Source organism: Zosterops lateralis (assembly GCF_965231275.1).
Source record: "Zosterops lateralis genome assembly, chromosome: 14".
NCBI classification, from domain to species: Eukaryota; Metazoa; Chordata; class Aves; order Passeriformes; family Zosteropidae; genus Zosterops; species Zosterops lateralis.
In genome coordinates this window covers 14,411,553-14,424,832 of record NC_139774.1, presented here as the reverse complement: position 1 = coordinate 14,424,832, position 13,280 = coordinate 14,411,553, and the positions used below count along the sequence as shown (strand labels likewise).

General features: G+C 40.1%; 1 protein-coding gene across 5 annotated transcripts in view; it reads left to right on the top strand.

Moving 5' to 3' along the window:
- The window catches only part of EBF1 (EBF transcription factor 1), a 267,551-nt gene that overhangs the window by 174,920 nt on the left and 79,351 nt on the right, over positions 1 to 13,280 (top strand). For 3 of the 5 annotated variants that reach the window (XR_014591142.1, XM_083871629.1, XM_083871628.1), the window contains exon 8: positions 415 to 556. Coding sequence is in view for 4 of the 5 variants with exons in the window: in XM_083871629.1 (XP_083727755.1) it covers positions 415 to 556 (142 nt within the window). In the remaining variant the exon portion in view is untranslated. The remainder of the gene's footprint in view (positions 1 to 414; positions 557 to 13,280) is intronic. The other 2 variants (XM_083871631.1, XM_083871630.1) reach the window with 1 other exon arrangement.

Sequence of the window (13,280 nt, the reverse complement as noted above, 5' to 3'; positions counted from 1 at the left end):
TTTATTCTGAATCGATTCTCATTTGCAATGTCAACATCTCTATCTACTTCAGCGTGGAAACTGAAGGATAATTTAGGGTGAAACACAGCTGCCCTTGTATATAGGGGAAAAAATACTTAATAAAGATCCTCTTGTTAAAATGATGGTTAACAGCGCGCTGTCTGCCACGCAGCTACAAACTCTGCAATTTGACTTAAAACTGCATCAAAAGCTTTCGATGCCAAAGACCCACTCATCAATAGCGTCTCTTGTTAGATTTGTACAGCATAAGCACCAGTTATTATGCGAAATAGCTTTGCAATTTTCTACAGCTCCCAGCTGTTATTTATTTAACTGAGTTTATTACGCTCCACACTTTTTAAAAAACACATGGATTTATCCAAATTTTCCCCCATCTTGCTCTTGTGCTTGCAGGTCGTGGTGTCTACGACAGTCAATGTTGATGGCCACGTGTTGGCAGTGTCAGACAATATGTTTGTGCACAACAATTCCAAGCACGGGCGGAGAGCTCGAAGACTCGATCCCTCGGAAGGTACGCCTTCTTATCTGGAACATGGTAGGCAAATCATTTTCATTGGTTGGCATTGCTACTTTAAATGTTGGGCTTGTTTGGTTTGTGTCTCCTGGCTGCTGGTTTCAAAATTGTCCTAGTGAGCGTTTATTATTTCTGGGGCCGGCCAGACGTTTGAAAGGGACTGGCCTCCAGACCAAAGCGGGAATTTTTCAAGTAGGTCAGCTCTAAATGTAGTGAAATGACAAACAAGTAAGCAAACATGGGTGCAGAGGTTGTCCTGTGTGTCAGTGAAGTGGGGTGATTTTTTTTTTTTTTAATGTTGGTTGCATTTATTCATCACCCAAAATTGGAGTCTGATTTTTTTTTTTCCAGACTGCCCTGATTTTTGACTGTGCATCTAAAGGATGTTGCATATTTTCTGAAGTCTTCAGCACCCAAGTTTTGGATTGCATTTTTTCTATCTATAGGGTGCTGAGCTCTCTAGGAGATTCATCTGTTCCTTTGAATTGCCCTAAATGAAAGCAGAGCCCTTTTGGAAATCCATCTGCTTACTCAAGCCATGGATGAATGTTCTTTTCTGGCTCCAGCTGTGCCAGCTGAGGACATTGCTTTTCCCACAGCTGTTTGTCTCCCCTCCCTGCTCCAGGCTATACTTCACCATTGGACATGCCAGCTAGGATGGTTGTGTGCTTGCTCCCTGGTCTCCTCCAGGCCAATGAATTTCATTTGAATTAAACCATTTAAATAATCACTCTTTGCCAATCTCGCTTGTTGCTGAAATGATTGAAGGAGAAATGGTGCAAGGCAATTTGGCTTTTCTGGAAGCACAGCAAACTTCAGCAAGGGTGGGATGGGGGGCACGTGGCTGGAAGCAGCCTGGGGACAGTAATCTCTTCTGTAAGGTCAGCTGGTCCTGGAAGGGAACATCTGCTGGTTGGTGACTGTAGGTGCTTAAAATGGGAGTTGTTGAGTGCAAATGTACTTTGAAAAATCTGGATTTGATTAATGTTTTGTTTTGCTCTTTGTCCTCAAAGTTGATGACTACTGCTGAAAAACAAAACAAAAACAGAGGGCATTTCACTCCCTTCTCCCTGTTCCAGCTTGGTAGAATAGCTCTTTGTCTTCAAAGCTGTTTGTAATCCTAAATTCAATAGGTGCTTGCTCCCTCTAAGAGATGTGTACCCTCAGCTCCTATTGAAGTAGCTGAGTGTAGAAGGCACCAGTCCTTTATGCTGGTTTGTTTCACAAATATTTGCCAAGGATCTGATGAATAATTAAATAGATTTTTCCAAAGAGTTTGAAGAAACCAGATAAAATTTTCTCTGGGAAAGCAAATGCCACTCAGAAAAATGTTAACTAGATATGTTAAAAGAAATTATTAATGCTGAGAAATGGGAAAGTGTGTGGGTTTATACTGCTCAGTGGATTCCTGTGGAAATACTTTTCTATTCTGTTTATGCTTTCAGGCATCAGTCCTGCAAGCACTTATGCATATATTTAAGATTATTCTCACATATGGTCCTGTTGGGATCAATGAGGCTTCTTGTGTCAGAGAAGCTGAGGGTATTGATAAGTGTTTGCAGAATCGGGTCTGTAGTTCACACTTACTAACCTAAAATTCTTAGCTCAGCAGCGTTTCTCATTATATAAACATAACTTACATCTGTATTTATTTAGCTCTAACTTTTTATGTAGGCTACGAGCCATTTTCAGCCATAATTCATGTTATAGAATTTTTTTTTCATCCTGCCAACAACCTAATTTAATAAACAAACCACTGTCATAATTTTTACTGAAATTTATAAGGAATGTATGAACTCTGTCTTTATTAATTAGCAGAAGGCATTACAAAGGGAAACTTCTTTCTGTTCAACTTTGTAATCTTTCCATTAAGTCTCGTCTTAAAAAAAATTCCTCTTTTTTTTCTTATATTCCTACTAAAGTAGTTGGTCTATTTTTTTTTATTTTTTCCCCATTGCAGTCTTCTCAGTGCATGTTTTTGGTCGAGGCAGTACTTAATTTCTCTTACATAAATGCCCTCATTCTCATGCACGGTGGTGTCTCATTTTACCTCAGCTGTCGTTCCCACTCCTACAACCTGAGGGATTCTGTTGGCAAAAAGTAACAACAAAAAAGAGATAATTCTCTGCTTACGTAGCTGCACACACCTGAGTTACTGTGCTGATATTAAAAGTCAACATCTGCAAAATATCTCCATATGTACATTTTGTGGGAAAGGTGATTTTTTTTCTAATCTGCTTTCTCAGGCACCTCTCAAGCAACCTCATAAAGCAACTGCTAGTAAATTCTTACTTTTGAATAGCAACCTTCACACTACAAAATTACTCTCTTCCCAAAGGCTTGGTGGAGCCGTTCTTTTTAACCTAAATCCTTCAGTCCAGCTCTCCAGGAATTCTCTGAATATGTGAGTCCAAGAAACAGGAAAAAAAAATTAAAATCCAGTAACTGTTGTTATGATGTTATTAGGTATCTAAAACACTTCACTAAAGAAATGAAAAAGAAAGGAAAAGGCTTAATGCTATTGAGTTTTGGACAAGGCCCATTGGAACAGATGACAGTTTCCTCCACTGAAATTAATTTCTGCATTCAATCTGAGTCACGAAATGGATTATTTTTGTCCAGTTTTTGGAATTTTTATTTTGGATAATATCAGAGGCAGTTTGTTTGCCTCTCCTCTTCCCAGCTTTTCTGCCTCCCTCAGGGGAAGGACAGACTGACCTGAGCTGTGTCCATAGGCAGGGAGATGGGAAGTGAATGCAGTCATGGTTTGTCTCTGGTTCATTGCTCTGGTGAGCAACTCCTCATCACAGGTTTGTAAAATCTGAGATCTGACTATAATATACCCTTGACCGAATGTATTCCTGTGGACTTTTCCAGATGTTTAACTTCTTAACACAAATATCTGATGGCAATAGAGATGAATGCCTGACTGTGAGTGCTGGGCAAAGGGGAGACAGAATGTAGCAAGGTGTGCTGGTTGTTGACTTTGCTTAGACAATATCCAGCTTATTTTTCATTACAAACTTGTGTTTGCTGCTCTGAAACACGGAGTTACAGTTTATTTGACACCTTGGCGGTGTCAAGTAAAAGACAAAGAGCTGGAAAGAAAGCTGCACCTCCCAAGCCACTCAGGAGCCTGGTGTCTCCACATTTGGGTTTCACCATCTCATTAGCAGGTAGCCTGGATTATTTTTGGGACATCCAACACACCTTTATTTATATCTTGCTTGTCAGACTTTTCACTCAGAGAAAAGTGAAGGTTCTTTCTTGGAGCTTCTTTCTCTGAATTTAACCAGGTCTCCAGGTCCTGGTTTTGTATCCACACGCTGCCCCCTTGAAGCCAGTGGGTTAAGCAGCTCATCTTTCAAATAAATATATTAAAAGTAATAGCTGGCAGAGGCCAATTATTATTTCATCCATCTCTGTGTGGTATAAATAGGGTAAGCCACAGTAATCTGTGGTTTTCAATAATTACCACTTTTTCATTCACAAATAGTTGGATCCTCACTGGTTTTATATTTATGGTAAACCAGAAAGCTGGTGTGGTTGACCTTTCCAAATTATATATATATAGTAAGATGTATAGTCAGGAGCCAACAGGCCCCAACCAGTAGAATATATTTGAGCTTGTAGTTCATCCCAGGGTGTCAATTTTAAAAGCCAAACCTTCCCAATGAAATTTAAGTGATGAACTTATGGGAGGGGAGAGTTCTGGCAGGGCTTGCAATAACCCTTTTCAAGTTTACCAGAAATAAATCCACTGCAAAGTTTCCAGTTAAAACTCTCATATCATTGCAAAGTAAAAATTCTTTTTTCTCTTCAAATCTTTTGAATATCTTTAGAAGAATGTAATGCCAATTGCAGCATCAGTTTCTCTATTATTTTTCCTCGCTGGCAGAATGCAATGCCCTCGAAAAATGATAGTCCCTGAGACCCTGTCAGTTTGCATGCTCTAACACTTTATTATCTAATGATCTAATATGCAACAAGGCGAAGAGGGGGTGCTTATCACCCTGACAGGATGCCTAAGAGAAGTGACTAAATTACTTTATGTACCATTAGCACTAGCTGCCACGGTGAACTCACTGCGAGCATTTATGCAAATATTCCTGAATACATTCAAGTGGCCTTGTCAGGAAGACGACTGACAAGCAGCTTAAATGCTTGGGTTTTTAAAGGGACAGTTTTATTTCTTTTTTTTCTTTTCCTTCCTCCTCCATGGGAGAGCACTGAAGAATTAGGTGATGGCGAGGTTTGCTGACGATTTGGTTCTGAGTCAACTCAACGGCAAAAGCAGATTAAAAGATACAGGGTGGAAATAGACACATGAAATAGAAATATGAAAACAGACAAATGAAAAGATGTGATGTCAGAGTTTGCAAGTGGAAGTGGAGATAACCATGATTTCCAGAGCAACGTCCTGCTGTTATTTTAATATGAAAGATACATAAATCTCTGTGTGTTTATATCTAAAATAAGTCATTACGTAGCAAAACCATTACTATTGGTTGCCTTAAACTGGAAAGGAGAGTGCATGGTTGGGTTATTTGATCACTGTTGTAGTACCTGAGACAGCCAAGCTTTTACAAGGCTGTTTTAGCTCATGACAGCAATGAGTGACTCCGACCATTTGTCTGCAGGTGCAAAACCTCCTACAAGAAATAAAAAGCAGTAGTGGCTGTGCCTCAGCTGCACATAACAGGTAGATCCTCTTGTCAGCAGTGGGGCATTTAAAGAGATTTTCTTGCCAATCCTGCCCATCCTGGGCCATCTAAGAGATCACAGTTACTGCACAGTCACAGATTTTCCACTGAGTCCTCAGATTTGAAAGCAGAAATGACTGCTAGGCTGTGCCTTAGTAAATTTGGTATTTTCTGTTTGGATTATTAAAAAAAGGAAAAATTTCCCCCACCTTATACACTATTTTGAGAGGATAATCTTTAAAATAAAGCTTTGGGACTAACTGCTCTTAGGTCTCATTTCTAGTCTGCCTGTAACAGAAGTGTTGAGGACAGACATTGAATACCATGAATTCAGTTGCACGTGGTGAGTGATTCCTGAAAGATGCTCAGAAATCTGACTTAGTGACCTTCTTCTTGTGCCTTAAGAGGTCCTGGCACAACTTTAACCACTAAATTTTGGGTGGTGTGTAGAGTGGACAGGTTGACCCTATCAGCTTCATTTTAACCATTTTATCCCTCAGTTCCCTTGGTGGTGCCTCTCTCTGTGCTACTTGATGAAATTGTCACTCCAAGACATAATACTGACTGAAGAAAAAATTTTAGCAAGTTGAGATGGGTTAATCTTCAAAACTTGATACATTTTACCCTTAGTTAGTATAAGTTCAGGTTGTCCATCAAAGGTAGGGACTATTGCATTAAAAAACTGGCTGAATTTAAACAAAGAGACATTAAAGTTTGACTTGTTTCATCCATGGGTGGAAGCACCTGTTACAGTTTAATGCTGAGCTTAAGAATGTTTTTGTGATTATATGAAAAATATAAACACACAAGCTTTTTCTGCATCATATCATTCCATATAGAGAAATGCATTGGGCTTGATTTATTATTTAGAAGGGAAATATTGAAAAAAAATATTAGGATTCTACCACTCTACTTGAGGGGATCTTGTATGTTATTCTGAGTTATGTCTGCTTTCTAATTTATTTTCTATGAGGGAAGAATACCTTGGGTTGTTGGACATCTCTATGCATACACAGGGGAAAAAAATGTGACTTTCAGAACATTGCACAACATGGATAGTAATAACAGTAAGTGAGCCTTGATATACTGAAGAATTGCAAAACTTCAAGCTGGAAATAATTTTCTTTATTTTTGCCAAGTTGTCTTTTTCATATCGGTTCCTTCATAAATGCAGTGACTCATAAATTCAGGCAATTTTTAACATAATGGCTTGTTATGTGTTCTTGGAGCCTGACCTCACTGAGTGTATAATATTAACCTTTTCGCTACCCTGTGGACTTCTTCTGTTTCACAAAATGAGGGAAGTGTAGGGGCTGCAAGGGACCTCTAGAGATCGCCCAGTCCAACCCCCTGCTAAAACAGGTTTGCCTGGAGCAGGTTGCTCATGATCCCATCCAGTCAGGTTGTGAATATCTCCAGACAAGGAGACTCCACCACCTCTCTGGGCAGCCTGGTCCAGTGCTCTGTTACCCTCAAAACAAAGTTGGTTTTTTTTTTCTCATAATCAGATTGATCTTCTAATACAAGTGAGAAAACCAAGGCTGGATTAGTTCAGAATGTGAACTTGGGTGGAGTTGGAGCATCTCTCCCTCCAAAGAGACAAAACATGACCAGAGAGTTAAGATGCTTCACTTGGGAGAATTGGTAGCTAAAGGCTCATGATGATCTCAATAAGATTTTAACTCTGGGAAGCACTGAGGTAAACTTCCAATACTGTGGCAGGTTCTCTATTCCAAATGTTGAGTAAGGACGTGGTGTTTTCCCGACAAATGTATGGCAGGTCAGGGAGAGGTTAAGGTTTGAGTAATTCCTCACTCGGGAATTGCCGGATAAGGTTCTCTGGTGGGTGCTGTGCAGGATGTCAGGCTGGATGATCCAAATCCTCTCTTCAGGAGAGAAATCTTGGATCCATCAGATCAGCAAAACATGGCAGCCCAAGGATTTGTACAGCTCCAATTTAGGCAACCAAAACTGAGTTAACTAAATTGTGCCCCACTGAATTTTGCTGATGTCTTTTTTTTTTTAATCTTCACCAGAGCAGAGTCACTGCTTGCAGGCCCAGATCCCTTATTTCTCCTTGGATATTACTGAGAATTGCACAAGAACTGGGTGGGTGGGTAGGTGGAGCTGCCCTTCTCACAGCCAGTCACGCCAAACGAAAAGCAGAAAAATCTTTTGTTTCTATTTGTCTGGGTTGTAAATCATCCATTATGGAGAGGTACTCAAAAGCTTGGAATATCTGACTGCAGCAATTCCGATCTTTCAAAATTTATTTTTAGTCTGAGGCTAAATGAAAACAAGATTTAAACAATGAAAATTGATTTTTAATGGCTGGTTTCGGCAAGGAGATTTCAGAATTTCAGTTCTGCCATTAGAGTGTAGCTATTGCATGAAGTTGGAGGTTTGAGTTAGTGAGGTGTTTAGGTTTTTAAACATTATTGTGTAATATATTTGTGGTAACACTTCTGCAGAAGACTTAGGAGATACCATTTGAGGTATTCTAGTCATTGATGAAAGGGTTGCTGTTGTGTAATGTCCATGGAAATATCGTCTGAAAAGGCAGATTTGAATGCTCCAATTACCACAGTTAGAAAGAATTTCCCCTTGACAGTCACTTATCAGGGATTTAGGGTCACGTTTAATTGAGAAAAGAAAATTGGGAATGGGAAACACCTTGATTTTACTAAGACAAGATGTGTCAGTTTCTAGCCATGAGCAGCTGCCCTTTATACTTTTCAAATAAATAAATTGATAAAATGCTCCAAACAGCTCTTCCCCACAAATATATAAGGGAAGTCAAGCTGTGATATGTTGTTACCCTCTATTGTTACTAGGATGTCATGAATTCATGGAAAAATAGTACCTGGATGGAGATAGAGAGCATTTTGTGACTTTCCCTGAGGAGCTTTCAGAACTCTGCTCCCAAAATTGCGAACAGAAGAAAACACAAGAAAAACTGCCATTGAATTTTGATACAGATTTGCACAGAAAAAGCTGTTTTGTTACAGCAGACCCATAAGAGAGGAAAGTTCAGGTGGAAATTTTCCAACCACTATAAGTGTTGACCAACCATTTGCTGAAGGTTTGAGATTTCTCCCCAGATCCCAGAGGAACTGGAATTAAGACATGCAAGTAGAAAAATCTTAACTCCCCTGTTTGGCAGAAACTTCACAGGTACCAGAACAGGGGAACATTCAGCAGCACTCAAATAGGAAATGAATATTCATAGACTATGAGTATTCATTACATTTTAAATTGCTTTGCTGGCCACCACGTCACAAATACAATTGGCATCATAGGGGCAAAGAATGACTTTAGAACTGGAGAAATGTTTGAGAAACACTCCACTGTGGCAGTGAAGTTTTCCCAGGTGTTGTTTTTCCAACCTTCCAAAATGAGCACACGAGGAAATGACAGAACATTGTATTATTGTAGTATGATTAATATTATTTCTGAACAAATTCCTCTAATTTGGCATTTTCATTATAAGATACTTTTATTGGTGTTATGGTGGGAAAAACACTTTTTTTCACGCTGTTCCCCGGCTGGTTTGGGCAGATTTCGAAGGAAAATTTTTTGTGAATTGTGGTTTGGAAGTTGAAGGCCAAGAATTAGTGATTTTTTGAGCATTCCTCTGGATGTTATAAAATGTCATGATTTTCAAAGAATGGTGTTCACAGCAGTTTGCAGTTATCTGGACACTTCCAAATGTTTCATGTTGAGCACCCCATTATTTAAATACCCCAAAGAAATCAGTGGTTATAAAAGGTCTTTTTTCCTATGAAACTTATGTCCAAAGCTGTGAACCAACTCAGTGATAAAAATCTCACAATTAAAGGTTTGGTTAGGTGAAAATTTTCCACAAAACTGTAATTTAGAATATTCAGTTTAGAAAACTTCACAAATAATGAACTTATCTTGTCACTGAACTGAGAGAGGATTGCAGTGAGCATTCAAGTCTCTGTCTGCCAAGCATTTCCCCAGAAAAATGAGTATTTGACAAGGCTCCTCCACATCCAAGGAAATGAGTTAATAGCATAAACCAGGATACTGATGCAGAAAATGGAGCCCACCAGGGTGGGATGTTTGGAGTGGTTATTCTAATCTGGTTTGCTATTTGAAAGTTATTAATGTTTAGTAGTAAAGAATAAAAATAAGTTGCTAATAATTAATATTGGAATGAAGAAAGGCTTTGTTTTTGGCCCAAATCCAGAGTACAAGATTTTTGGGAGTGTATGGCATTGCAGAAAGTGTGCTTTCATTAAAGCCAGTGGTGTAACTTCATAAAGTGGTTTTTAAAATCTTAGCCCAAACTGTTTGCTGAGCATAACCAGAAAGCTTTGTGTGTCACAATTAGTTCTTTCTTCTTTCCACCTTCGTTCCATGAATTTATAGTTCTCGTTGTGACAAAACAAATCCTTGGCGTGAAAGTGACTGTAATATAAGAAGTGCTGGTTTATGACCTCACTGAGCAAAGCGAATGGGCTTAGGAAGTTTATTAAAAAGATCAAGAATAAAGTTTCATGAAAAATTTGTCTGAAATTTAGAAGTTTAAGGTTATTTCTCAAATGTAATTCAAACATTTAGATGTGCAAATTAAAGTACAATGGCCACAGTGAAACACTTAATGAGTTACCGACCTTCATGATGTCGATGTTTAGAATTTTCTGAAGTTCTGATCCATTTTTTGTGAGACAGGTGGTCATCCAAGAGTGTAGGTATCTCAAAGCAATCTTTTGAGGAAATTCTTGGACCTAAAGCACCAAGGTGCCTAAAGCTGTAGGTAGATGTTTAGTGGGAGTCTTAAAACTCTGGCTACAGAACTTCCATCTGTCTGTGAGGTACTTTGAAAATTCCATTAGTTGCTTACTGGAACCACTGGATTGGTGGATGATTCCAAAACTCTGGTCCCAGGTGCTACAGGAACCTGTGTGCTGTTTGCTGTACTACCCTTGAAGTGCCTGTTAGCACTGGGAACTTAAGGAAGTTCAGAATTAATTATGTTTGGTTAATACCATATCATTATGGTTTTGTAGCAGCTTTCTCAGAGGTTCTGCTTCTATCCCATGAAAAGGCAAAGTGCTTTTCCCACAGAGGTCCCTCCTGAGTTGTGAAATGGCAGCTGGATCTCTCCCCTGCTGCTGGAGGCTGAACAGAGAGCTCGTGTTGCTGTTCCCTGAAAACCTGGGCTTGCATATGGAATTCATAGGTTTGGTGTTACCTGATCCATGCCCACAGGGAAGGCCAGCACTCAGGGCAAATTCTGCCTGACCACAGCACTGCTCATCTTTCCAGCCACAGCATTAGTTCATGGGCAGGGGTTTGAGGTCACAGCACTTTCCTGCAGGATGTTCAGGTGAGAGCATTGCTCAACTCCCTGGGCTCTTTGAGGAGAAAAAGAGGGGGTGAAAAAAATATTTCTGACCATGCTTGGCTCTCTGAGACACTGAAAGGTAAAGTTACTGTGATTAGGGGCCCTTTGGGGAAAATTACTCTTTTCCTGGGATTGCAGCCCTGAAGGTGACGGTGAGTGCTGCCTCGTCCTTCAGCCCTGAGCCTGAGCAGAGGTGCCTGCAGGAAAACCCGGAGTCAGGTGCCTGCTCAATATCAGCTGCCAATTTTTTTTTTTATGAGGTTGCTTCTGGCTGCTCCCTACCTATGATATCGTCTTGCTGAGATCCCTTGGTACTTTCCTGAGCCAGCACGGAACTCCCTGGGTCTCCAGGCTTGCAGAGGTGTCTTCCCATTTCTGCTCATTGTATAGCGGAAAGAAGATCCTAATTTAGGCAGGCTGACTCACCCAGCCAGAGCTGCAGTCTGACTTTGACAGGCTGCAATGCCTGAGGTAGGTGGTCTGAATGTGGCCCTAAATAAATAAATAAAAACCTAGCATGACTTTATCAGAGACATTGAAAGAACAACTTCTCTAAGCATTCATAGGCTCGAGTCCAAAGTATTCACGCAGATTTTCAGCGTGCTGGTTTTATGTGGTGTCATTGCTGGACAGATACTATGAACTATAAATATAATTTTATGCTTATGTTTTTGCAAGTAAAGCCTAAATGGCTGGGAGGGGGTGCCTGACCCTGCACTTGGAGCAGCACAAAGAACAGAGGAAGGAACAGTCTGAGAGACACAGCACAGCAGAGACAAGGAGGTCTCAGTCTGTGCAACGCAGCCACGGCTGCTGCTTGAAATGCAATGCAGGTTATATTGCCTCCATCTCTGTCCCACTGCCATCACAAACAGGGGCTGGGGATTATATTTCACTGCTGAATCTAATAACAATAATAAAAATATTATTAATAATAATTATATAATAAAAATAATGTAACAATTACATTAATTAATTTGCATATCCACCCTTTCCATCCCACATATTCATTAGTTTTCAGAGTATTTCTGGCCAGAACAGAAATTTAGTTAAACCCTCTGATCACTGGGATGCTTGTCCTGAAGAAGAGCCAGATTCCCTACCTTTCCCCTTGGCCCAGGGCCTGGAAACCCGAGGCCATGCATTGGACCTTGGTCCCTCCATTGGCAGCTCTACCTAACCTGTCAGAGGCAGCCCCAGCACAGTTTTTGCACATGATGAATATGGATCTTTGCTGCATCTGGCAGGCTGCAACAATGAATGCAGGAGACTGTCATTAATAGATAATAAAAGCAGAAAGAAACATTAATGGGAATGAGCTTTTTTCTTTTACTGGGACTGATTATTACTTTTTTGTTCTTGGGCTGTGACTAGATCGAGCTGCAAAGAGCAGCTACCAGTGCTGTGTGCGCGCATGTGTTTTGTTTCTGGCTGTTTTTTAATCTGAAATATTTAACCATGACATCTTCAAAGTGCGACTGTGTCAGACATCCTCATACACTAATAGATTTCAAAGATGAAGAGCCTTGCTGCTTTATGTTTAGTCATGCCTTCATCTACAAATTTATGGCAGTATTATGGTTTAATGAATTGAACAAGTCCCAGAACAACAACAAAAACCGCTCTTTTGTTTGAATTTAGATATAGCGCGCTTTGTTCTTCAAAAGAGTAATAAAACCAATATGTTTCTTTGGTGGTAAACTTGGGGGTAACTTCATCTCACATTACTAGTCAAGCACTTGGGGAGCTGTGTGTGCACATGTACACTTGTGTTTGTGTGTGTGTGTGGTAAACGGGTGCTCTCAGTCGTGGTGTTGGACGTAGGCTGAGCATTCGTATTCCGATAGCGATAGGCAAACCTCCCAGAACAGATGGAGCAGAGTTCAGCACAAAGGTTTAATCCTATCAGGATGATTCCTGTATGGCCATCTGGATAATCCGGTGCACAAATTCAGTGCCTGTTAAAAGTACAACGTAGGCCAAGATTAGCATCACAGATTTTCCACTAGACTTGTTCATATTTGACTTTATGATTCTCAGTCTCCAGAAAATTGCATTAGAGAGCCTGTGATTTGTGAGAGAAATCAGATGAGAAATAAGAACTCTTAGGGTACTTGAATTTCCCTTGAAGAAACTGGATTACAGGCACTCCCTGTCCCTGGCAGTACTGCTTTGTGTTTCTGCACGGGTTGTTCTCGTTTCTGAAAGATGATTACTGCAAGCTCTCTGTTGTGGGCAGACTTTCTCAATTCTACTGAACAAAGAGACCCCAGCTAAAAATGTATATTAGTTGGATCTTTTTTTTAATCAGGAAAAGAAATTCTTTGTTTCCTGTGGAATCCATCTCAGGTGAATTTCTGATTGTTGCGCTGTGTAATGTAGTGGGGGGTGTTAATTTGAGGGATGTGGGGTTCTGGTTTTTTCTTTATGATAGTGGAAGATGTCATAAAAATGTAATTGATACTAGTATTTAGTTTGGCTGTGAGAATTTAGATTGAGATTGAACTCTACGTTTCATCTAGAGTAGTTTCTGTATATCACCAACTAAACCTTGCCAGTGTGACCATAATGTACCAGTGGATGTTGGAGCATCAAGGCTCAGTCCTGTTGTGCACTGGATGCTCTTACACCTTACAGGATTCTGTCTGGTCCTGTGTTCTGACTCTAG